This window comes from Primulina eburnea, chromosome 4 (genome assembly GCF_022965805.1).
Source record: "Primulina eburnea isolate SZY01 chromosome 4, ASM2296580v1, whole genome shotgun sequence".
Lineage (NCBI taxonomy): Eukaryota > Viridiplantae > Streptophyta > Magnoliopsida > Lamiales > Gesneriaceae > Primulina > Primulina eburnea.
In genome coordinates this window covers 4,513,976-4,537,419 of record NC_133104.1, presented here as the reverse complement: position 1 = coordinate 4,537,419, position 23,444 = coordinate 4,513,976, and the positions used below count along the sequence as shown (strand labels likewise).

At 34.8% G+C, this 23,444-nt stretch overlaps 1 protein-coding gene and 1 long non-coding RNA gene across 2 annotated transcripts; both read right to left on the bottom strand.

The window, feature by feature from the left end:
- Positions 1 to 327: 327 nt before the first annotated feature.
- On the bottom strand, positions 328 to 1,453 carry LOC140829713 (uncharacterized). The gene is made up of 2 exons (XR_012117500.1): positions 1,057 to 1,453; positions 328 to 846 (listed from the first exon to the last, which is right to left on the bottom strand). It is a non-coding gene; the product is annotated as an uncharacterized lncRNA (long non-coding RNA).
- Positions 1,454 to 4,386: 2,933 nt separating this feature from the next.
- LOC140830705 (NEDD8-activating enzyme E1 catalytic subunit) lies at positions 4,387 to 14,031 on the bottom strand. Its single transcript, XM_073194134.1, has 9 exons — positions 13,850 to 14,031; positions 13,549 to 13,712; positions 13,051 to 13,253; positions 6,440 to 6,672; positions 6,296 to 6,358; positions 6,130 to 6,186; positions 5,816 to 5,937; positions 5,502 to 5,619; positions 4,387 to 4,783 (listed from the first exon to the last, which is right to left on the bottom strand). The coding sequence occupies exons 1-9, from the start codon at positions 13,943 to 13,945 to the stop codon at positions 4,496 to 4,498; spliced, it is 1,344 nt and encodes a 447-aa protein (XP_073050235.1). The 5' UTR covers positions 13,946 to 14,031; the 3' UTR covers positions 4,387 to 4,495.
- Between the last annotated feature and the right edge of the window lie 9,413 nt (positions 14,032 to 23,444).

Genomic DNA, 23,444 nt, shown 5'->3' with positions numbered 1-23,444 from the left:
CTACTAGCTATAACTTTTGATAAAGCGGCAAACGCTCGGCCCTACAATTGGCATCAGAGCCAATGTCATGAGTTCAATTCTCGTTGATTGCAAGGAGTGTAATTATTGGGAGGGGATTGTTGGGTGCAATAATTGTCCCTGCTTGGTAGAGTGATCGAATCGTGGTGCTTGAACTGCTGTGCGGTTGAAAAGATTTGAGTTGCACAATTACTACTAACTATATCTTTTATTAAAGCGGGAAGCGTTCGGTCCTACAAATATAATAACTATCTTTTGTATTAAATAAAAATTACAAGCTAGCCAATACTACCAACATGAACCCTAAAATTAATAGGAAACAACATAACTTCCGATATATATCACAAATTAATTAGAGAGGCACTGATCATGCACCTTAAGTGAAACACCCCTCCCCTCTAGCCAAAGCAATTATCACACGGAATCTTAATCATCAATTCCTTGCACATAATCTATGTACATACATATCCTGAATTATTCATCGTAAATAATCGATAAATAATTAAGACAACACATAATAATCTCTCTCTTGCAACATCATACTCCAAATCTCCTTGGGTTAATTGAATCATAAGATGGATTAACGTTGTTATTGTTGTACTTCAAATGAGGGACTATCCCTCTTGCGTTGTGGTAATCTAGATTAGGCCTTTGGTACTTGTGATTGGCATTGAATCTTCCTTGCTTGGAATTGTTCCTCCTCGGATTCGTAGTCGAACGAGGGATGAAAACTCCGGTCCCTTTGCTAATTTCTCTTCTAATTTGTGACTGCTGATCACGGCCAAGAAGTGTTGCTTCTGTAGAGGGACTAATTACTCGGGTAAAAGCCTGGAAATTTTCAAGAAAATTGAAAAGGGAATGTGAATTTTGTGCCCGCAAACGAAGTTAGTCATGTACTATACTATATGCAAAGATATGAAATGAAAAATATGAAGCTATGTAGTGGAATATCGACAATATATAGAAAATATACCTAAGGAGATTTCGACATCAGCAAGCTCAAACGCTACGTTTTGAACGTAGACAAAACGTGCTTACCTGTAGATTTACTGAAGGACAGTGAACCAGTGATTCTTCATCGTCATCCATGATAAGTAGAGAGATTTGCTTGCTCAAATCTGCAAAGAACACATCGTCCTCTACTTCGAAAGATGCTTCCATGTGTGTGTTTTTTTGTACTGAAAATTAAAAAGGTGGAAGAAGTTGCAAAAAGAGCAGATAATATATGAGGAATCTTACTTGAATTCTGTACCATACCCTTTCTGTTTTTCTGTATTGAATGTGATGCTCAAGTGTTTTAAATAGACAAGAAAAAGCTAAGAGATGAGAATAAAATAGAGTAGGGAGTGTATGGGGCGGGGCATGTGGGTTGATGGGGTCATGAAATTCAGTTGGTCGTCATGTCCCAAAGTTCTTGCTCGTAAATTTTGACAACATATATGACGAAAATCGCAATTTTCTCTAAAAAAATCTAAAATCGAGACCATAACATTTATGTATATTATGTTTTTATGGGATAATTCATACTTGTATCTTTATAATCTGTACTATTTCTCGGTTTTTACGTGTGCTAATTATATCTTTAAAGTTTTATATTGTTTCTCGATTTCGTCTCAAATTTTTAGTTCGACGTTAAGAGTTTATAGTCGACATACACGAGGGTCATAATCCCTCGATTTCATCTCAAATTTTTAGTTCAACGTTAAGAGTTTATAGTCGACATACACGAAGATCATAATCCCTAATATACAAATATAAATTCTTATTAAAAATATCTCATCATTTCTACGACCCCACATAGTGTATGCAAGTGTATGCATGAATTCAATCATACATGATAATATTATTATTGTTATTATCATCTAGTTGTGGGGATGAGAAGGAGCAAGCAAAGAAAATGAACCACAATCCAGATATCTGATCCGAAAGATAGATTACATTATATGTACACTTGGTTGCGAATTTGCTAGCACTTTTTTACAAATTTTCTTTAATTATTACATCCACTAGTTATACTATTCAATGAAATCAAGATTTTCATTTTTTAGGGTACGAGAAATGAATAATTTTACACATATCATCGACTTATAATCGAAATTGGAAAAAAGGGTTATTTGTGATATAATTTTTTTTTAAAAAAAATTATATATTTCGAGTATGGATTATCGAGTAATATCATATTGCGAATTTTCGAGTCATGATAATACCATTTTGACTCGGCCACTAGAATACTTGGGGACAAAGAACCTGACGAGTTGTTTATGTCTGAGTCTTGCAGTTGGCTGGGTCCGCTTGCAGTATCATTAATCAATTCAATCTTTATACCAAATTGAATTATACATTTATTTACTCAAGAATTCTTGGTTTCAATAAGTAATTTGGGATCTATAAATGGAGTGGAAACATAATTTTTTTTTTTTTGCCTGAGGTGGAAGATGGTGTACTCGGAACTCGAGACATTGTTCCAAACTAAAAACATAAATTATTTAATCAATGTTTTTCTTAAAACATAATGTGATGAGTTAGTGGTAACACCATATTCACAATGACAAAAACTTGTGTGAGACTGTCTCACGGGTCGTATTTGTGAGACGAGTCTCTTATTTGGGTCATACATGAAAAAGCATTACTTTTTAGGGAAAAACTTGTGTGAGACGGTCTCACGGATCGTATTTGTGAGACGAGTCTCTTATTTGGGTCACTCATGAAAAAGTATTACTTTTTATGTTAAGAGTATTATTTTTTATTGTGAATATGGGTAGGGTTGACCTGTCTCACAGATTATGATCCATGAGACTCCCTCTACTTTTTATTGTAAATATCGATAGGATTGACTCGTCATTAGGATCCATGAGACTCACTCCTTTACAATTATATTATAATTCGACCAAATTGTGTGGATGATTGAGAAAGAATCTAGTCACGTGATATCTATCTACATAAAGAGAGCCTAAAACCGGCCTAAATTGAGATAAAGTTTCCTACATAGGTTCAAAATCAAATTTGATATTTTCGGATGATACAATTTTTTTTTTTTTGAATTCTTTTAGATTTTTGTAAGAAAAATGGACAAAGCTTTGATTTTTAAGGTTGTGAACTTGATTGACCAAGAAAATGATTCGCAAAACCGTTCAATGCATTGGCGGAACAGTGGTTTAGATTTGGCGTAGAATTGCGGGTTGTGGAAGTGACAAATGAGGGATGAGTAGTAGAATCAATAGGCTCCACACCCTTTGGATAGAATAGAGCAATGGGAATCCCTTCGTATGGATTGAGAATCACAGACAGATTCAGCCCTTGTTTCTCAAGATTTGAAGGGCCCTCGCCCCTTCTCATAAAAATTAGGAAGGAGAACATGCGTTATACGTGATATCACGATGATTATTGTCTAAAATAATTATGTGTAGCAGACTTTAACTTAAATCATATAATAAAAAATTATGTATAACACAATGTGATAAATGTCACCTTTTGTGTATCATTTCTTTGATATGTCTATTTTTTTTGTTTCATTTTCAATCATGATTTTGGTAATTTGTTTGGCATCACGGTCAATTTCTTTTTGTTTTGTTGACTTCGAGACTTGAACGTAGGATTTTGTTTGGTGTTTTTTCATTTTATAAAAGTAGCAATTTTGTCATCATCTTCGATGTTAGTTTGTGCATTTGCATTACCATCTTCCATATATTAACTCAATTATCTTCTTGCTCCGAGATTTAGTGGCTTGAACTTATTTTGTTGCACTCCTACTTTCGTCGATGTGATTTGAAACGTTTTTTGTTGAATTACCTGATTTGTTGAGCTTTTACAAGGGCTTATGCAATTATTTATCCTCCGCAACAATTCCGGATAAAGGTTATTTCTCATGATTTTCAACAAGACTTTCATACATCTTCATCAATATGAGTTTTGTCCATTATATGCACTCTATTATAGTTCATCCTGAATATCCCATAAATATAATTTGAAATGAGAAGATCAACCTTCAATAGACACTAAAAACAAAAGATTGTGAAATATTTGGTTTAAGGTTCTAAAAGTGTAAACCTCTTGACTCGAAGAAGCTAGTTCTTTATCAATCTTAACGCCCGATGAAGCGAAGATGAAGATACATTTGTAAGCTCGCACATTTTTTCAAAAATTGCATAGCTTTTGTTGATTTATAGTCTGTGAATAAATTGATCATATCAGTTAGCATTTGTGTGACTTCGAGTTTTATCTTGACATTATCACATCAAAAATTTGGAGACTCAAATTGGAATTTCTTAGCACCACAATAGATGTACCTCATGTCGCTGAAGCAATGTCGTCGACTCATGTGTTGATCCATCTAACTATAATAATAAACAAAGAATAAAACTTAAGTGATAAATGACAAATATATCTTTAATATATTATTATATTTAGTCAAATTGTCTGGATCGATACCTAGATGTCTTAAAACATTGAGCAACCCATTACAATTTGGTATTGAGAGCTATGCACCACCAGCCATATCGATACCTGCAACTCCATCGAACCCTTTGAACACAAGACGTAATTTCCTCAAGCATGACTGTTTCTTGTCACCTTTTCCAGACATACCAATTACATGGATAACATCTTTGGAGATTTTTCCCATTAGTTCAAATAAGGGTAAATCTAGATTTGATCTGGTCATCTCCTCTAGTACAGGAGGCGCCTGCATGTACAAATTCTTCCCTCTATGAGTTACACTTACTCTAGTGAGTAGAAGTCGAGGATGGCCTTCAAGTTGATCCATGAACTGCATGTTGCAACACAAAAAGAAAACGAATCAACTTAGGAGCTCCAAAAATGTGGAATAAGTTTGGCAGACAAACAAATAATTTTCAGTCTTTACAACTAGATTTGCTTGATGTTCCATAAAAGAAGGGGCTAAAATTTTAATTTAGCGAATTTGGATATGCATATAAATAACACTAGATGTAATTTAGCCAAAATCATACATACTGGTAGGTCAACATCTTCTAACTAATATATAACAAGAAAACACTCTGATTTAATGTGAATGTTATTACCACTCTTGGCTGAGAAATACTTTTCCTTATTTTACTGCCATGAAGTATTCATTTTTTAGAGGAATGTTAAAAACATGTCGAAAAAATGGGTCCTAAAGATTCACAGGGCTGAGCACATCACAGTAACATGTCAAGAAGATGTAAACAACAAAACAAAAACATCATTGTAATAATCAGGACATGGCAGCTCGGCAATCGATATTTAGCATTAGAATCCAATGATAATGTTCAAAACGACATGGAATGAATTCAATTTAGTGTAGCTATAGCAAAATGAAGATATGTGACCTAAAGAGGGTTGAGCAAATTCTTGGACGCTTTAAAACACGCAGCATCAATTTTATCAAACAAGCTTAATTGCAAAATGAATTAAATTAACACGTACAACTTTAATCATTAAGATAAATGTAATTAAGCAACCAAGAAGCTAAAGAAGAGACTCACCTTGTTTAGAGTAATAGACCTCTCCAACTCAATAAGAACACCAGGACCACAAACAAGACAGTCTTTGTCCTTTACAAACTCTGTAACTTTGGTATGGAGACCTTCAACTCCATTATACCTGCGACAGAAACAGTAGTTACTAATTGATAGGTATTAACAATAAGGAACCAGATCGATTCAAGAAAAATAACAAAACAGGACTTCATAGCCAATGGACACTGGTGGATCAGGTAAACTTGTAGAAGGCATTTCAAGTTACTTTAAAAAATTGTCACTTTAACTAGAACAAAATCCTGAAGTCAAAGATGCCATACGTCAAGTAATTTGACAATGTTTTGCTACATCCAGAAACAATCTTTAAGGTTTCCAAGGCACATGAAGCTGAGATAATAGCATTTGTAGAAGCTATGGCTGGAATTATATTCTTCACCACACCCTGTAAGCAAAATAAATAACTAAAGAACTGATATAACCTAAACAGCCGAAACACATAAGAATTAGAACAATATATGCAAGATAATAATTAAATTATTTTGTCACGAGCTAAAAAATGATTAGAGTAACCCTTAAAGCATTTAAAACTTAAAAATGTGCAGCTAATGTAAAGGATGTAAATCAAAGCGCTCACCTGAGTCAAAGAATACGTAACCCCAGGAATTCCAAAGAGCTCCGCCCTCTTGACAGCCTGTGAGATTGGATTATGCGAGTCAAAGGAGCAGAGGAAGGAAATCACAAAAACATCTCTCAATATCTTTTTTCAAATTGCTAGTCAATAGATATGCAGAGATTTTTACCTCAGAATAAACCCACTGCATGTGTTCAGGATTATCTGGATCAAAACATTTCCCACTATGAACCTGATCGGTTGTGAAATATATGTTCACCATGTGATGCAAAGGTATGACAAAGATACAAATAAAATTCACTGATATGCTCACCTCATCCCATTTTATCAAATGAGCATATTCAATACAATGTGCAGCAGTTCTAGGCGTTTCTGCTAGAGTACACAAAGGAAATTTGACTTGAGGCGGAAACAGCCATATGGTACACTCAAAACATGGTGTAGTTCCTGGGATTATAATCCTGGCGTGGCCCTTGAATCCTTCAGTTCCACCATCTACCATAGGTTTGACAGTTTCTTCGACGGGTTCATCATCGGAGTTATACTCTTGTTAATTAAAGAAGAAAAAATTCAAGTTCATTAAGATAGGAAAGGTTGTCTTCCTTTTGTGTGCAAGATATTTTGCAAACAGATAATATACTCCTAGGAATCACCAAATACCCTACATAATAGCCCATTTTAGTGGAATATGAGGGTGGAAAATTTACTGTGCCCATGTTTGAGGGTGGATTTCCATATATTTCATAGGAACAGTACTAAGTTACCAGGTGTTAGCGTGTGGATAATTATTGGATTCAATAGATTTAGTCCTATCTTGTGTAACCATTTATCCTATTATTTAGTAGGTAGTTGTATCTTTTAGATTGATGTATCTAGGGTTGTTCTCTCTACAAAAGATAGTAGACACAAGCTGTAAAAGTAAGATTCATTCTTCATAATACACGATCGTGTTTTTTTTCAGAGTTTCTTCAACTCATTTTTCTGAACTTACATGGTATCAGAGCCAGCCGATTACATTACCTTTCGAACAATGAATCCCATCGCACTCATGGCTGGAGTTTCGGGTGGCAATGACTCGGCGGCATCGTCGGAAATCTCCATGCCGTCCGCTGTCACTGCTCCCACTCTACACTCCGATAATTCTTTTTCCGGCGCCATCACTGCATACAAACTCAATGGCCGAAACTTTGTTCCTTGGTCTCGCTCCGTTCAGATGATCATTCGTGGCAAAGGGAAATTCGGGTATCTCGATGGGTCTATCCCTTCCCCACCCGTGGATGACCCGTCGTTTGCTGCCTGGGACATTCAGAACTCTCTGGTCATGTCTTGGCTCATCCACTCCATGGACAACAAGATCGGAGAACTCTATCTCATGTACGGGACCGCCTCTGCCATTTGGGATGCGGTCAAACGGGCTTATTCGGACCTTGAAGACTCGTCGCAGATGTTCGCTTTGCGAACGAGAGCTCGAGACCTTCGTCAAGCTGAAGGATGTGTTTCTGATCATTACCATTCTTTAAATCGTGTCTGGCAGGAATTAGATTTGTTCCAACCTCATGATTGGAAAGACCCGGCAGATGCAAGTCTCCATCGTCGCATGTTAGAGAAGGAGCGAACATATGACTTTCTTGCTGGTCTCAACCCCACTTTGGATGAAGTTCGCGGCCGAATTCTGGGCGTGAAACCTCTCCCATCTCTTGATGAAATTTTTGCGGAAGTACGTCGCGAAGAACATCGCAAATCAGTAATGCTGGGCCCCATTGCGCCCTCACCAGTTGATTCCTCGGCTATGGCGGCAAGGACCAGTGAAGAGAAGGGCAAGCAAACCAACAACTTGGTGTGATCATTGCCACAAACCATATCACACAAAATCAAAGTGTTGGAAATTACACGGGAAGCCAGCTGACTGGGTCCCTAAGCATATGCGCGAAAACCCCGGAAATAAGACATTTGCCCAGTCCGCAACAGCTCTCCCAACTCCTGCCCCCTTCACTGCTGCTCAACTTGATCAATTGAGCAAGTTTCTCTCATCTACACATACTGCCTCTCTTATGGCCTCCACCGGTAATACTTTGCACTCGATTTCTGCCCCATCCACGGCCCCATGGATAATTGACTCCGGTGCTTCTGATCATATGACGGGTAGCAAAGTGTTTTTTACTACTTATTCTCCGAGCATTTTTCCTTGCACTGTTAAGATTGCTGATGGTTCTTTCTTGCGCATTCATGGGACTGGTTTGGTATCTCTTGGCCCCTCGTTATGCTTGAAAAACGTTCTTTATGTGCCTGGTTTCTCGTGTAACTTATTATCCATCAGCAAACTCACTATGGATCAGAACTGTCATGCTATTTTCTCACCTTCTCGGTGTATTTTTCAGGACCAGAAGTCGGGCCAAGTGATTGGGAATGCTGAGGAATGTTCGGGTCTCTACTACTTTCAGCAAGGAAATTCTTCAACAAATAAGCATCTGGCAGCGGTTGGATCCTCCTCTGCTCTGACTAGGCGTCAACAAATAAAGCTCCTTCACTGTCGTTTAGGTCATCCTAGTTTCCAGTATTTGCAAAAATTGTTTCCTGCATTATTCTTGAAAAATGAACAATTCAATTGTGATATTTGTCACCTTGCAAAGCACAAAAAAATTCCGTTTCTCTCTCGACCATACCAGCCCTCACATCCCTTCTCACTCATTCATAGCGATTTATGGGGTCCCTCGAGGATTGCATCACAATCGAATAAAAGATGGTTTATCACATTTACTGATGATCATTCTCGGGTCTCGTGGGTTTATTTACTTAAAGAAAAATCGGATGTTCCAACCATTTTCTCCTCATTCTTTACTATGGTCAAAAATCAATTTAACACAACCATTAAAGTCCTTCGTACTGATAATGGCACTGAGTACTTCAACTCTGTCATGAATACCTTTATCACAAAAAATGGTCTATTACATCAAAGCTCTTGTGTTGAGTCACCTCAACAAAATGGAATCTCCGAACGCAAAAATCGTCACCTTCTTGAGGTCGCACGCACCCTTTTATTCACTGCTAATGTTCCTAAACATTTTTGGGGGGATGCTATCTTAACTGCATGTTATCTTATTAATCGACAACCATCAAAAGTCCTTGGTTTCAATACACCTTTGTCCACCCTTCTGAAATCCTTTCCAACGGCACGTATATACTCCGAACTCGACCTTCGAGTATTTGGGTGTAAGGCATTTGTCCACAATACCTGTCCCAATAAAAGCAAACTTGAACCCCGGGCTTTACCCTGTATTTTCCTAGGGTACTCTTCAACACAAAAGGGATATCGCGTGTTTTGTCCATCTACAAAAAAATATTTGGTCTCTCATGATGTCACATTCCTTGAAAATCAAGCCTTTTATCCCATAAATCAGCTTCAGGAGGGGATCATAAGTGTCGCAAATTTCTGGGAAAATACAGCAGATCATGATATTTTCTGGGACTCAAATCACTCTCCAACCGTGGACTGGAATTTTTTACTAACAGATATTCCGGATTCTGGTCATAGTATATCGGCTCCTAATCCACCAAATGTTAACCACCAAATCCCACAAAATCAAACCCCTGAAATCTCACAACAGCTTTCTTCAAATCCAATTGAGACTGCAAAAATTCAGCCATATAACAGATGTTATGAGAGAAGAAAAAACTTGCAGCTAGTAGAAGAACCCGACACCTCTCATGACCAAGCACAACTCCCGGCTCCTGGTAAGGATCTCACAATCTCTGAAATTGATATTCCTATAGCATTACGGAAAGGGAAACGCTCTTGCACTAATCATCCCATTTCAGATTTTCTTGGTTATGCACACTTGTCACAAGATATGCAGGCCCTTGTATCTCAACTATCCACCGCGGAAATCCCTAAGAACTTTGAGGAAGCATGGCGTGATAACAGGTGGAAACAGGCTATTTTAAACGAAATGCAGGCTCTTGAGAAGAATGAAACCTGGACAATTGTCCAGAAACCACAAGGAAAAAAATCAGTAGGCTGCAAATGGGTATTTACCATCAAATACAATTCCGATGGGACTATTGAACGTCACAAAGCAAGACTCGTCGCAAAAGGATATACTCAGACCCATGGTATTGACTTCCAAGAAACCTTCGCTCCGGTGGCTAAGATAAATTCCATACGTATTCTCTTGTCCCTCGCTGTTAATCTTGATTGACCACTTCTACAACTTGATGTGAAAAACGCGTTTTTAAATGGGGAATTAGAGGAAGAAGTTTACATGGATCTACCACCTGGGTTCAACACCAGCCATAACCAAGGTAATTCGTGTAGGTTGAAGAAGTCCTTATACGGACTCAAGCAGTCACCAAGGGCTTGGTTTGGGAGATTCATGAAATTTGTCCAAAGCCAAGGTTTCCAGCAGGCTCAAGTAGACCACACGATGTTTTACAAACGACAGTTAACCGGTATTACTATCTTAATTGTCTATGTTGATGATATTGTTCTAACCGGGAATAACCAACTCGAGATGCAGAGAATTAACGCTGAGTTAGCAAGGGAATTTGATATGAAGGACCTCGGTAATCTCAGATTTTTTCTCGGGATGGAGATTGCTAGGAACAAAGACTCCATTTCAGTGTCTCAACGTAAGTACACCCTCGATCTTTTGAAAGAAACGGGCATGTTAGGCTCAAAACCAGTTGATACTCCAATGGACGCAAATCTGAAATTGGTGCTTAACTCAGACGACAAACCGGCTGACAAAGGCAGTTACCAACGGCTAGTGGGCAAGCTAATTCATCTCTCACACACACGCCCAGACATTGGGTTTGCAGTTAGTTGTGTAAGTCAGTTTATGCACTCTCCTTCAGAAACTCATATGAAAGCCCTCTACAGAATTCTTAGGTACCTAAAAGGGACTCCGGGTAGGGGCCTTTTATTTCGAAAGACAGAAAACAGAGGTATACAGATGTTTGTTGATGCTGATTATGCTGGATCTCCAATAGATCGACGATCTACATCCGGATATTGTTCCTTCATCTGGGGGAATCTGGTCACGTGGCGCAGTAAGAAACAAAATGTCGTAGCTAGAAGTAGTGCTGAGGCTGAACTACGATCAGTAGCTCTTGGAACATGCGAAGGATTATGGATACAAATGTTCTTGAAAGAACTTGAGCTGGAGGCTACAGGACCAATTCTAGAATTCTGTGACAACAGTGCAGCAATCTCCATCATCCACAATCCAGTTCACCATGACAAGATCAAGCACGTAGAAGTGGATAGACACTTCATCAAAGAAAAGATAGACCAAGGAATTCTTACGGTGAAACACATCCCTACCGAAGAACAGACTGCGGACATCTTAACAAAAGCTTTGTTCAAGCCAACCTTTGAAAAATTTGTAATCAAGCTTGGAATGCACAACCTGTACAGTCCAGCTTGAGGGGGGGTGTTAGCGTGTGGATAATTATTGGATTCAATAGATTTAGTCCTATCTTGTGTAACCATTTATCCTATTATTTAGTAGGTAGTTGTATCTTTTAGATTGATGTATCTAGGGTTGTTCTCTCTATAAAAGATAGTAGACACAAGCTGTAAAAGTAAGATTCATTCTTCATAATACACGATCGTGTGTTTTTTTCAGAGTTTCTTCAACTCATTTTTCTGAACTTACACCAGGGTACAGGGAAAGAGGGTAGGCTGTGATTCAATGGGGATAGAATGCAATGAAACCACCATTTTGCTAAAAAATAAGTTCAGATTTTATAAATATGCCATAAAGTTAGTGTTCTCAAAAACTCGATATAGGTAGGAAAACCATAGGTGTTGTAGATTGCCAGAACAATGATATTACTTTGAATTTTTTTAGATGTTTAAATTTTTAATATTACAGTGATTTTCATTCAGCCAGTCAATCACCATGGGACTTATATCTATCAGAAAAAAGCACCAAGACACAGACCTAAGAATATATTGTGTGAGGTCCAATTTTCAGTTGATTCTTATTTCTCATTTCCAACATTGGTTTCTTGATTATTTGCCACATATCTCATTGTTTGAATAATGATAGAAAATACATGGTAACTGAATGAGGAAAAAAAAACAAAAGCAACATAAAATAAAGAGATTTTAAAAATTCATTGTATTCTGAAAGATTGAATAAAATATTTTGCCATCACAAAACATGGACATGGTTCATCAATCAATAAACAACTTTATCCCACAACAATGCAAATCATTGTTTTAATAACCTCAAACTTAGACGCCTATTTAACCTCTTAACAAACCAAAAATACCAGAGTCAACAAAAACCAATGCCACCAAAGCTGATCACAATCACCGTCATTACACAAGCCTTAGTCCATCGAAGTCGTCTACACTTTATCTCCTCCCAAAAATCACAAGCCACTTAGTTCATACTTTACAAGGGATATGACATGCACTAAAGCAATCAAAGACAGTTAACATCTTGAGAAAATATGCTTGTTTCAGTTATTCCAATGCTAGACAAGGACAGTCCTATAGAGAAAATACCTCTTGGAATTACGCTCACTTTGTTCTAAATATTGCAAATATTTTGTCCAGATTTTGGTGAATAAAATGGTATCAAACATGGACTACCAAATTAACCTTGCAAATTATCCATAGTAAGAGGTCCAGTGTTCAATCCAGCCAAGGACAAACATGTCACACTCACTCATGGCAGCCATAAAATGGAGACCTGAATCTCTAACAAACAGTATCTATAAATTAGAAGATTGAAAACCTTGACAGAATCAGCAAAATACAGAATCAGCAAAATATTGATATTAATGAGTTGGAAGGATATAGCACCCTCAAGCTTTTCATTTTATAATGACACAACTTTTAAGAAACAATATGCACTTAAATGTTTATAGCACCCGATATGATAGTATAACTGAAATGCACGAATAGAATCAAACCAAGAAAGCCGCAAGCCACCGCATTGATGTAGCTACGAGCCTCAATTGAATCAAGACCCAAGACAATTATGCTGAAATCACTATAGAAGTCCAATGGTTTATCCTCAATGCGACAGAAATGTGCTGTGATATTTACATCACCAACTCTTTCCATTACTCGTTTAGCAGCAACTTCAGCCTTTGGCTTTCCTACATCTTCAAGCCTGCATAAAAAAAATAATAAGGCTGCGAATAATTTCCAGTAAAGTGAACAGTCTTAACAATGAATTTACTATTACAAACGTTGCACACAATTTTTTTGAGAAATAGAAGTCCGGGTATCCACGTAACATCGCCAGCCCAGCAACCAAATAATCACATATGAAATAATATTTACACCCCTCAATCAACCAAACCACTAAAACGCAACATGTTCAGCTGAAAAACTTCACATTAGTTTCCTACGCCACAAAAATACCACAAGCTTTTGCAATTAAATTAAACTAACATTAAATGCACCTGAAGAGGAACTGACGATTCAGGTTAGTGACCTCGATACGGTCCATGTCAATCACGTCTAGATTACGAAACCCAGTCAAAGCTAAGTCCTTCAATAATTCGCAGCCCAGCCCACCAGCGCCAACTACCAAAACTTTCACATACTCTTTTATGTCATCTCTTAACTGCACCCATTAGCAAGAGAAAACGTAAAATCACAAGTCATCAAAAGGATACTAGACTTGAAAAACTAAATACACGCCAAATGTTTGTGAAATTAAGCGAGAGGAAAAACACCAAAAGAGCTTAGAAAGAGATTTACTTCAGAGCCGGGCTCAAAGGTCGAGCCGACAAGATGTCCGGACCGGAGGAGGAGCTTATCCAGATCTCTTGATCGGCTGGGCTGCGACACTGCCATTTTTGTTCAGAGCGTAAACCTTAATGCGCTATATCTTCCTTCGGTTTTGTTGAAAGAAAATGACTTCAAAAAAGTTTGATCCGTTTTTAACAGATTTTGCGAATTATTTTTCTTATTATTGTTATTATTATTATTATTATTATTATTATTTGTGTCCATTTGCACAAGAGGCTTATACAATTGGAAAAATAATAGGTCTACCGTGTTACCTATCTTTACTCGTGATATAGATTAATATCGTTTGATAAGTTAATATTATTCGTATTTAAAATAATAATTTTTAACATAAAACTTAATGTTTTTTATGAGTAACTAAAATAAGATATTTATATTAAAAAATTGACTCGTCAAACTATATTATAAAAGTTTTTGTGTTAAAATAATTATCAAACATGATTAAAAAATGTTTTATATTACTAAAAAAAATTATTTTTAAACTTTTAGATGATTATAATAAAATAGTTTTTTTCTTTATATAAAATATTTTTAAAAAATTGTATGAAATATGTTAGCTTTAGATAAGTTAAAAATTTACTAAAATAAGTTTTCATTATATTTTTATTAAATAAATTTTGAGTACTTTTGTAATTTAATAAGAGTGATTTTGGTAATTAAAAAATATGACATCAAGATGCCAAAAGTCCATAGAATTCCCGTATTATATCATATCATATCAGACTAGATAGATCTAATGAGTGAGAAAAAGGGATAAAACTCTAATTATTGTTGAAAATAAGATATTGAGGCTGCGTTTGGTTGGAAGGATAGGATAAACTAATGATTAGTACGTAAATGATAAAGAAAATGATTTTGGTAGGATTGTAATATATGGTGTAAAATAATATTATGTTTGGTAAGATTTTTAAGTGTAGGATAATTTTGAATTTTTGGATGAAAAGACGAAATTGCCCTTCCCCTTCGCGACGGCGGCGGCCGGTCGGAAATGGTGGCAGTTTCCGGAAAATTAGCGACGGATTTTAAAAACCGTCGCTATTAGCGACGGGTTTTGAGAAACCGTCGCCGATCTGGTTTTGAATTATTTTACTTACTAAAAAATTTGACATTTAGCGACCGTTTGAAAAAAAAAACGACGGTTTTTTACAAACCGTCGCTAAACAGCTGTCGGCCGGCGGTCCATCGCCTGTCGGCCGGTGCTCGGCCGCGGTTGGCGGTCCGTCGGCGGTCGACCGGTGGTCGGCCGGCGGCGGTTGTGGAGGCGGCAGTCGGTGGCGGGAAGTGGTGGTAAGTTTGATTTTAGGCGGGAAGTGGTGGTGAGTTTGAATTTAGGAGAAGGGTAAAATTGGAAAAATAGGAGGTATTAAGAGTGGGATAAATAATCCTAGGGGATGAGGAGGTATTATTTTAACCTACCTAATATAACCTAATCATTCATAGGAGGGATTGACTTGGTTAAATAATCACCCCAACCAAACACCGGATAGAGTAGGATAAAATTATCTATCCTACCCAATCAGCCCAACCAAACGTTACCGCAAGTGTTGAAAATAAGAATCATAAACATAGAAAATTAGTATTTGATGATTTATCTATTTTTGGATTATTTTCAAAAAAAATTTATAAATAGGTTTCTCAATTTGTGAAGGAAAATACAATTGAGTGGAGAAAATTTTATAAAAGTGTGTAGTTTGATATATTTTGTAAGTTTGAAATTTTTACTTTTTACCGTAAATTTTTACTTTTAACGTGTTATCAGCACGATACTCGAATATTCGTTCTCTATATTTTCCAAGCTCCAAAACACAAGAAAAGTATAACAATATTCAAAAGTAAGAATATTTATTTTACTGTTTGTTTATTTTATTGTGTTTATATTTAATAGATAATATTATGTTATTATACCAAAAGAGTCTATGACACCTCATTATAATAACGTGATGTGATTATATATTACACTACTTATATATTTTTATTGTGTTATTATTTATTTATTGTATATATATTTGAATAATATCATGTTATTATATAAAAAGAGTTTATGACACATCATTATAATAACATGACGTGATTATTTCACTTTTCATATATTTTTATTGTGCTATATATTAATTATTTATATATTTGTATAATGTCACAGTATTATATAAAAAGAATCTCTGACACCTCATTATAATAATGTGATGTGATATACATAATTATTTAAACATGATTAACATTATATATATCATATTATTACCATAAAATTTACATATACATACATTTATTTTTGTAAGATTTTGTAACGGTCATAAACGGTTAGTTTTTACTTTATAAATATGATTTTACAAACACATTCAATCACTCTAAACTTACTCTTCTTCCCTAAAAATTTTCTTCGTCAAAATTTCCGAAGAAGAAGAAGATGGTTCTTTCAAGGTTATTTTGTATACTTATTTTGTTATTACACTCATTAGTCTTGTATTTATCGAATAATATCCGCCTCACATTTTTTCTTTATTTTTAAGAATTCGTGTACTTATAATTTATCTGTTACTTTGTGTTATCATATTAATATATTTAGAACTTAACTAGTATAATGCATTGTTATTTTTATAGTATCACCATGTCAAATTTGGAAAAATTCTAATTTGTTGCACTCGAATTTATGGAACAAATTATATGACATAGACTCTCGAAGTAAAAATGCATCTTGAGTCATTGGGTTTAAGTGAGACTATTAAAAAAAATGGCATCTCATCATCACAAGAAAAGGCAAAAACTATAATATTTTTACGTCGACATCTTGATGAAGGATTAAAATGTCTCATTGAAAAAGATCACATGACTTTATGGAAAGGATTAAAAGAAATATTTGAACATATAAGGGAAGTTATACTTTCGACTTCAATGATCACATGGCTTTTTGGAAATGATTAAAAGAAATATTTGAACATATAAGGGAAGTTATACTTTCGACTGCCCGTGATGAATGGAATACGTTAAGATTCCAAGATTTTAAGAAAGTCAATGATTACAATTCAGTGATGTATCGAATAATCTCGCAATTAAAATTTTGTGGACATGATGTTATAGAATTGGAAATGTTTGAAAAAACATTTTCCACTTTCCACGCATCAAGTAAAACTCTAAAACAACAATATAGAGTGCGTGGATTTACGAGATATTATGAACTTATTGCATATCTTCTTTTGGTGGAAAAGAACAACGAGCTGCTAATGAGAAATCATCAGTCCAAACTCATTGGATCAACAGCATTTCCAGAAGTAAATGTTGTAAGTAAAAATGAATTTAAACCTGGAAACCAAAATTAAAATCAAAGACAAGGTTTTGGTCTAGGTTGAAATCGAGGTCGTGGACGTGGAAGTGGTCATGTCGCGGCCGTGGTTTTGAAAACAATCGAGATAGTTATTTCTATAACTCATCTCAAAAGAGCGTCACGAATCACCTACTGAAAAGGTATCATGAGAACATGAGTGTTAGTGAAAATAACTCAAAATGATTTGAAAGTTCTTGTTTTAGATTTATCACTCCAGGACATTGATCTCATATTTTTCGAGCTCCCGAGCACCTTTGTAAGTTCTATAATGAATCAATAAAGAGAAAAGAAAAGGAGATCAACTTCATTGAACACAGTGATCGTTTGAGTTATTCAACTCATTTCGATGCTGCAGATTTTCTAAATGATTTATCTGAAAATTATCAATATATTGGTGTAATATAAATGTAAAATATTTTATTTTTCATGTGCTTATATGCTACTGTTTTATTGTACAATTATGATATGCGTTATATTTTTCAATAAATTACATATGTATTGTGAGTAATTTTTTTTCATTGCATATTTTTTTAAGTTCAAATATGAAAAATAATATAAACAAAGCTAAACAGGAAACTAATCTCATAGAAGTGTGCATATCTGATAGTAGTACAATGCACACTATTCTTCGATATAAAAGATATTTCTTGGAACTAAAACCAACAAAAATAATGGTGAATACAATATCAGGTCATGTAGACTTGATTAAAGGTTGTGGTAAAACACATTTTTTGTTACCTAATGGTACAAAATTTATGATAAATGATGCTTTGTATTCACCACAATCGAAAAGAAATTTGTAGAAGTTTTAATGACATATATTCCCATGGATATGATACTCAGACAATAAATGAAGAAAATGAGAAATATATGTGTCTTACCACATATAAATCACGAAATAAATATATAGTTGAAAAATTACTGATGATCCCTACTGGATTGTATCATACATATATAAGTCCAATTGAATCAAATATAGTAGTTGATAATTCTTCAATATTAATCAATTGACATCATTGATTTGGATATCCTGGTTCAACAACGATGCGATGAATTACAGAAAATATACATGGTTATCAACTGAAAGACCAGAAGATCTTTCAAAATATTAAGTTTCAATGCAAAACATATTCTCTTGGAAAACTTATTATAAGATCATCACCAGCTAAAATCCAAACTGAATCACTCATGTTTCTTGAACGTATTCAGGGTGATATTTGTGGGCCAATTCATCCACCATGTAGACCATTTATATATTTATGGTATTGATCGATGCCTCTAGCAAATTATCATATATATGTTTATTATCAACTCAGAATGTGGCATTTGCAAGATTACTTGCTCAAATAATAAAATTACGGAATCAATATATTCCCGATCATACAATCAAGAAAATTAGACTTGATAATAATGGTGAATTTACTTCCCAGCCTTTCAATGATTATTGTATGTTAATGAGAATCACTGTTGAGCATCATGTTGCTCGTGTACATACACAAAATAGATTAGCTGAACCATTGATTAAATGTCTACAACTGATTGCTAGACCAATGATTATGAAAACAAAACTTCATGTTTCTATATGGGTGCATGCAATTTTACATGCTGTTGAATTAATTTGCATCAGACCAAGTGCATACCATAAATACTCCTTATTGCAGGTTGTCTTTGGTAAAGAACCAGACATTTCTTATCTGAGAATTTTGGATGTATGGTATACATGCATATTGTAGTGTCTCAACGAACAAAAATGAGATATCAAAGAAAGATCGGAATATATGTTGGTTATGATAGCCCATCAATAATTCTATACATTGAATCTCAGACGGCCGACATATTTACAACACGTTTTGCTGATTGTCATTTTAATGAGGAAATCTTCCCAATGTTAGGGGAAGAAAAGAAACATATCGAAAAATAAATTATATGGTATACGTCATCATTGTTACATCTGGATCCAAGAACTAAACAATGTGAAAATGATGTACATCAAATTGTGCACTTGGCAAAAATAACAAATCAAATACTAGATCCATTTACAGACACAAAAAGGGTAACTAAACCATATATACATGTTGTAAATGCCACTGCTCAAATTAAAATTTCAAAGAAACAAATTGAAGACACTCATGATGTCATTAAATGCTTAAAGCGTGGAAGACCAATCGGTTCCAAGGATAAAAATCCTCCAAAAAGAAAAGGCATAGAGAAACGCGATGATTCCGGCTGAAATACATGATGATGAAAATGTTTTGTTAGAACCAAAAACTAATGAGAATCGTGAAATCTTTATCAATTATATTAATACTGGAAAAATATGGAACATAAAAGATATAAAAGAAATTGATGGGATACTTTCTTACAATATGACATTTGACATCATAAATGACAATGAAGATCATGAACCAAAATCTTTTGGTGAATGTAAAAATCGACAGGACTGGATAAAATGGAAAAAACGACATTCATGTTGAATTGGATTCGCTAAATAAACGTAACGTTTTTGGACATATAGTCCTTACACTTGAAGGTGTAAAACCTATTGGGTACAAATGAGTTTTTATTCGAAAGAGAAATGAGAAAAATTAAATAGTGAGATATAAAGCTAAACTTGTTGCACAAGGTTTTTCTCAAAAGACTGGAATTGATAATGAAAGAATATATTCTCTTGTTATGGATATAATTACATTTCGGTATTTGATTAGTTTTGAAATGTCTGCTTATTTGTTTTTCTTAAAAAGTGCTATAATTTTTTTTCCTCTTACATATATGTAAATACTTTGTACCATTTTAAAAATAAACAATCAATTAACATTTCAAAGTCAAAGAAAAATATTTTAAATCATAAAATCGTCAATGTTTTACCAATCCTAAAATGCAATAAATTTGAAAAGTGTGGCCCATACTAAACTTCTCAAAAATCTCTCAAAAAACATAAATAAAAAGTCTTAAAATCTTTAACATAATCATAAATTTAAATCATAAGTGCGGAAAATAGAAGCGCTGGTCCTCGGGTTATGTGCACCTTCATTCCAGTCAAACTGGCATCCAAGCCTCCCTCAACATTATTATCATACTCACATGCATCCATCACATCTAGTGAGTCTAAAGACTCAACACATCATACTCTTGATACCAAATAATACGTATAAAACCACAAGCAACAGTGAAAAATATTTATACGTAAAATATCATTTTCTTGACATGCATAAACCTCAAACCTAAACATTTTCGTATCATCTTCAACATATTTATATACGTATTCTTTTTTTTCGTTGAATTCAAATCGTTAATTGTGATTTTCGTGTTCATCTACGTCTACGTGTTGGGCGATGGATCTATCTACATGTAACCACAGTACTAGGCAGCGGGGACACCAGCGACACTCTCACCAGTCAAGTGGGTATTGGCCTTACGTATTAACATATCATCATATACATATCTGTATCCAAGGAAACACGATCGTCGGGCTCCTACTAGGACCATAACACTCACGATATTTCTAACATATCATCGTATTAGTTACAATTACTTCACTTCCTTCAACGTTTGATATTCACATCACTTAATAAAATTTAAACATGCATATAACGTTTTTCTTTTAAACCAATCATACAACATGTCTTTTAAATGTCCATAATAAATCATAAAATTCATAAACATTTTAAAAATACCAATTTAACATATATATCCATGAACATTTAAAATAATCATATTAACATATAAAACAACAATTAGAGCATTGCCTTGACGTTTACTAATTTTCGGGTGTAAAATTACCGTTTTACCCTTAGATGTAAAATTCCATGTTTTTAACTTTTTTTTAATTTCATTGACTCTAACATATCCCAAATAATTACTTAAGCATAAATTAAAATTTCCAAAATTTTATTTAGCTTAAAAACTAGACTTTTTAATTAATTCGTAATTAGTCGAATTGAAGACGTTTTAATCCCGAAAAATTCCAAACTTTAATATAAAATTCATAAATTTAAAACTTAGACTTTTTATATTATTTTAGCCCTCGGGAACCATGACTCGACCCCTGTGAGCCGTGTTTCGAATCATTTAACCACTAGAAACCCTAACTTGACCCAAACTAGGAACTCCCGAGCCATCTTCGATTTCTCTCGAGCCCAGCTCGAACCACCATGAGACAAACCCCGAGCCAACCCTTGTCTAGACCCTACTTGACCATTAACACCCTTAGGAACCAGCCCAAACCCAAAATCGAAGCCCCCACCCAAGCCTACCAGCTGGCCGAGAACTCACCCTAGCCCAGCCCCTGAACCACAGACCGAGCCTCTTAGCCCCTGGAAGTCTTCGCATGATCTGCGCGAAGCACACCCTTCAACTCGAGTCCTAGCTACCCTTGACCCTTCACAGACCCTGGCTAACCCCCTGGTCCCAGCCGAACCAAGCCTAGCCGCCATCTCCCTAAAACCGTGAGCCCTTATGACACACATGACCCAATATGATTCCAGCTTGATTATCTCTTGATTTGCAACGTTTTTAGTGTGTTCCTATATTTCATGTAAACAACCCTTAATCATGTCCCAATCATGGAAGCCCCTTAAACAATACAAAAACATGATTTTGGAAATCAAAAACACAAGTTTAGAACATCAATGCATGTAGTTACCAAAATTCTAACTTGTCTGCCATGTTTTTCCTTCAAAAATATGCTTAGATGATTAATATGGTGTGATATATGTTAAAGGAAAGAAATATGCGTGCCTTTGCGTATTTTACGCACGAGAACTCATTGGCGATTGAAGAACGGCAACGAAGAGGCGATGGCTTTATGTCTCCCTTGAATTTATGAAAGTTTCTCTTCCAAATATTGAGTGTGTGCCGTGTAATTGAGGTGAGGGTTTGGAGAGAATTTTGATTGTGCTAGGCGTGGGTTTCAAGGGTTTCATGGGGATGGTTTAGTATAATATATACTTTATTTAATCACTAAACAAGTTTAGGCCCATTAGTTGAGCTAATTAGGCCCATTAGTGATCCATTAAAATATTAAAACTTATTTTGTTTAAATAAATTTGTAAATTTATTAGTCGGGTTGCTCACAAGTTCGTATTTTTGTTGAAAAACTAACACCGGTAAAAATTACGTCTCAGCGTATAAAATCACCTCAAAACTCCTTATTTTAAAAAATATGAAAAAACATCACTCATATTTTAAATAATTAAAAATAATTATTTAGTAAAAACAATTATTTAGTAAAAACATTTTATGTTTTTCAGCCATCGGTTTTCGTTCCTCGGTCGCAACTCGAATAATCATTAAAATACAGTTTTATGCATAATGACAATAAAATCCTATTTAACATATAATCATGCATGTCACATAATCAATCAAGCAATTAAATTCAATTAATTACTCATTTTTCATATTTCCTAGATTTGCATACAGTTGAATTACGTCGTCCTAATTTTAGACTTTACAAGTTTGGCGGTATCTGAAAATTTAGAAATGCGTCTTATGGATGTTGTCACAACTTACTTATATGGATCGCTCGATAGTAATATATATATATATATATATATATATATATATATATATATATATATATATATGTGTGTGTGTGTGTGTGTGTGAAATTGCAAAGATCATTATATGGGTTAAAGCAATCCGGTCGAATGTGGTATAATAGGCTGAGTGAACACTTAATGAAAAAGGGATGTGTAAACAATTCAAAATGCCCTTGCTTTTTCATTAAAAAAACAACATCTGGATGCATAAATATTAATGTATATTTTGATGATTTAAACATTATTAGAACGTATAAGGAAATTCAAGAAATTATGTTGTACTTGAAGGAAGAATTTTAAATGAAAGACCTTGGAAAAACAAAGTATTGTCTGGGTTTGAAAATTGAACAAAAAGAATGTGGAATATTTGTTCACCAGTCAAATTATACAGAAAATGTCCTTAAACGTTTTAATATGTATAAATCAAATCCTTTAAGTACTCCAATAGTTTTTTTTAAAATTTAAATACTCCAATAGTTGTTAGATCATTAAACATAGAAAAAGATCTATTCCGTCCATGTGAAGATGATGAAGTTATTCTTGGTCAAGAAGTATCATATATAAGTGTTATTGGTGTCCTTATGTATCTTGCCAATTGTAAAAGACCCGATATATCTTTTGCTGTAAATTTATTGGCAAGATTTAGCTCACATCCAACAAAGAGACACTGGAACAGAATTAAACATAT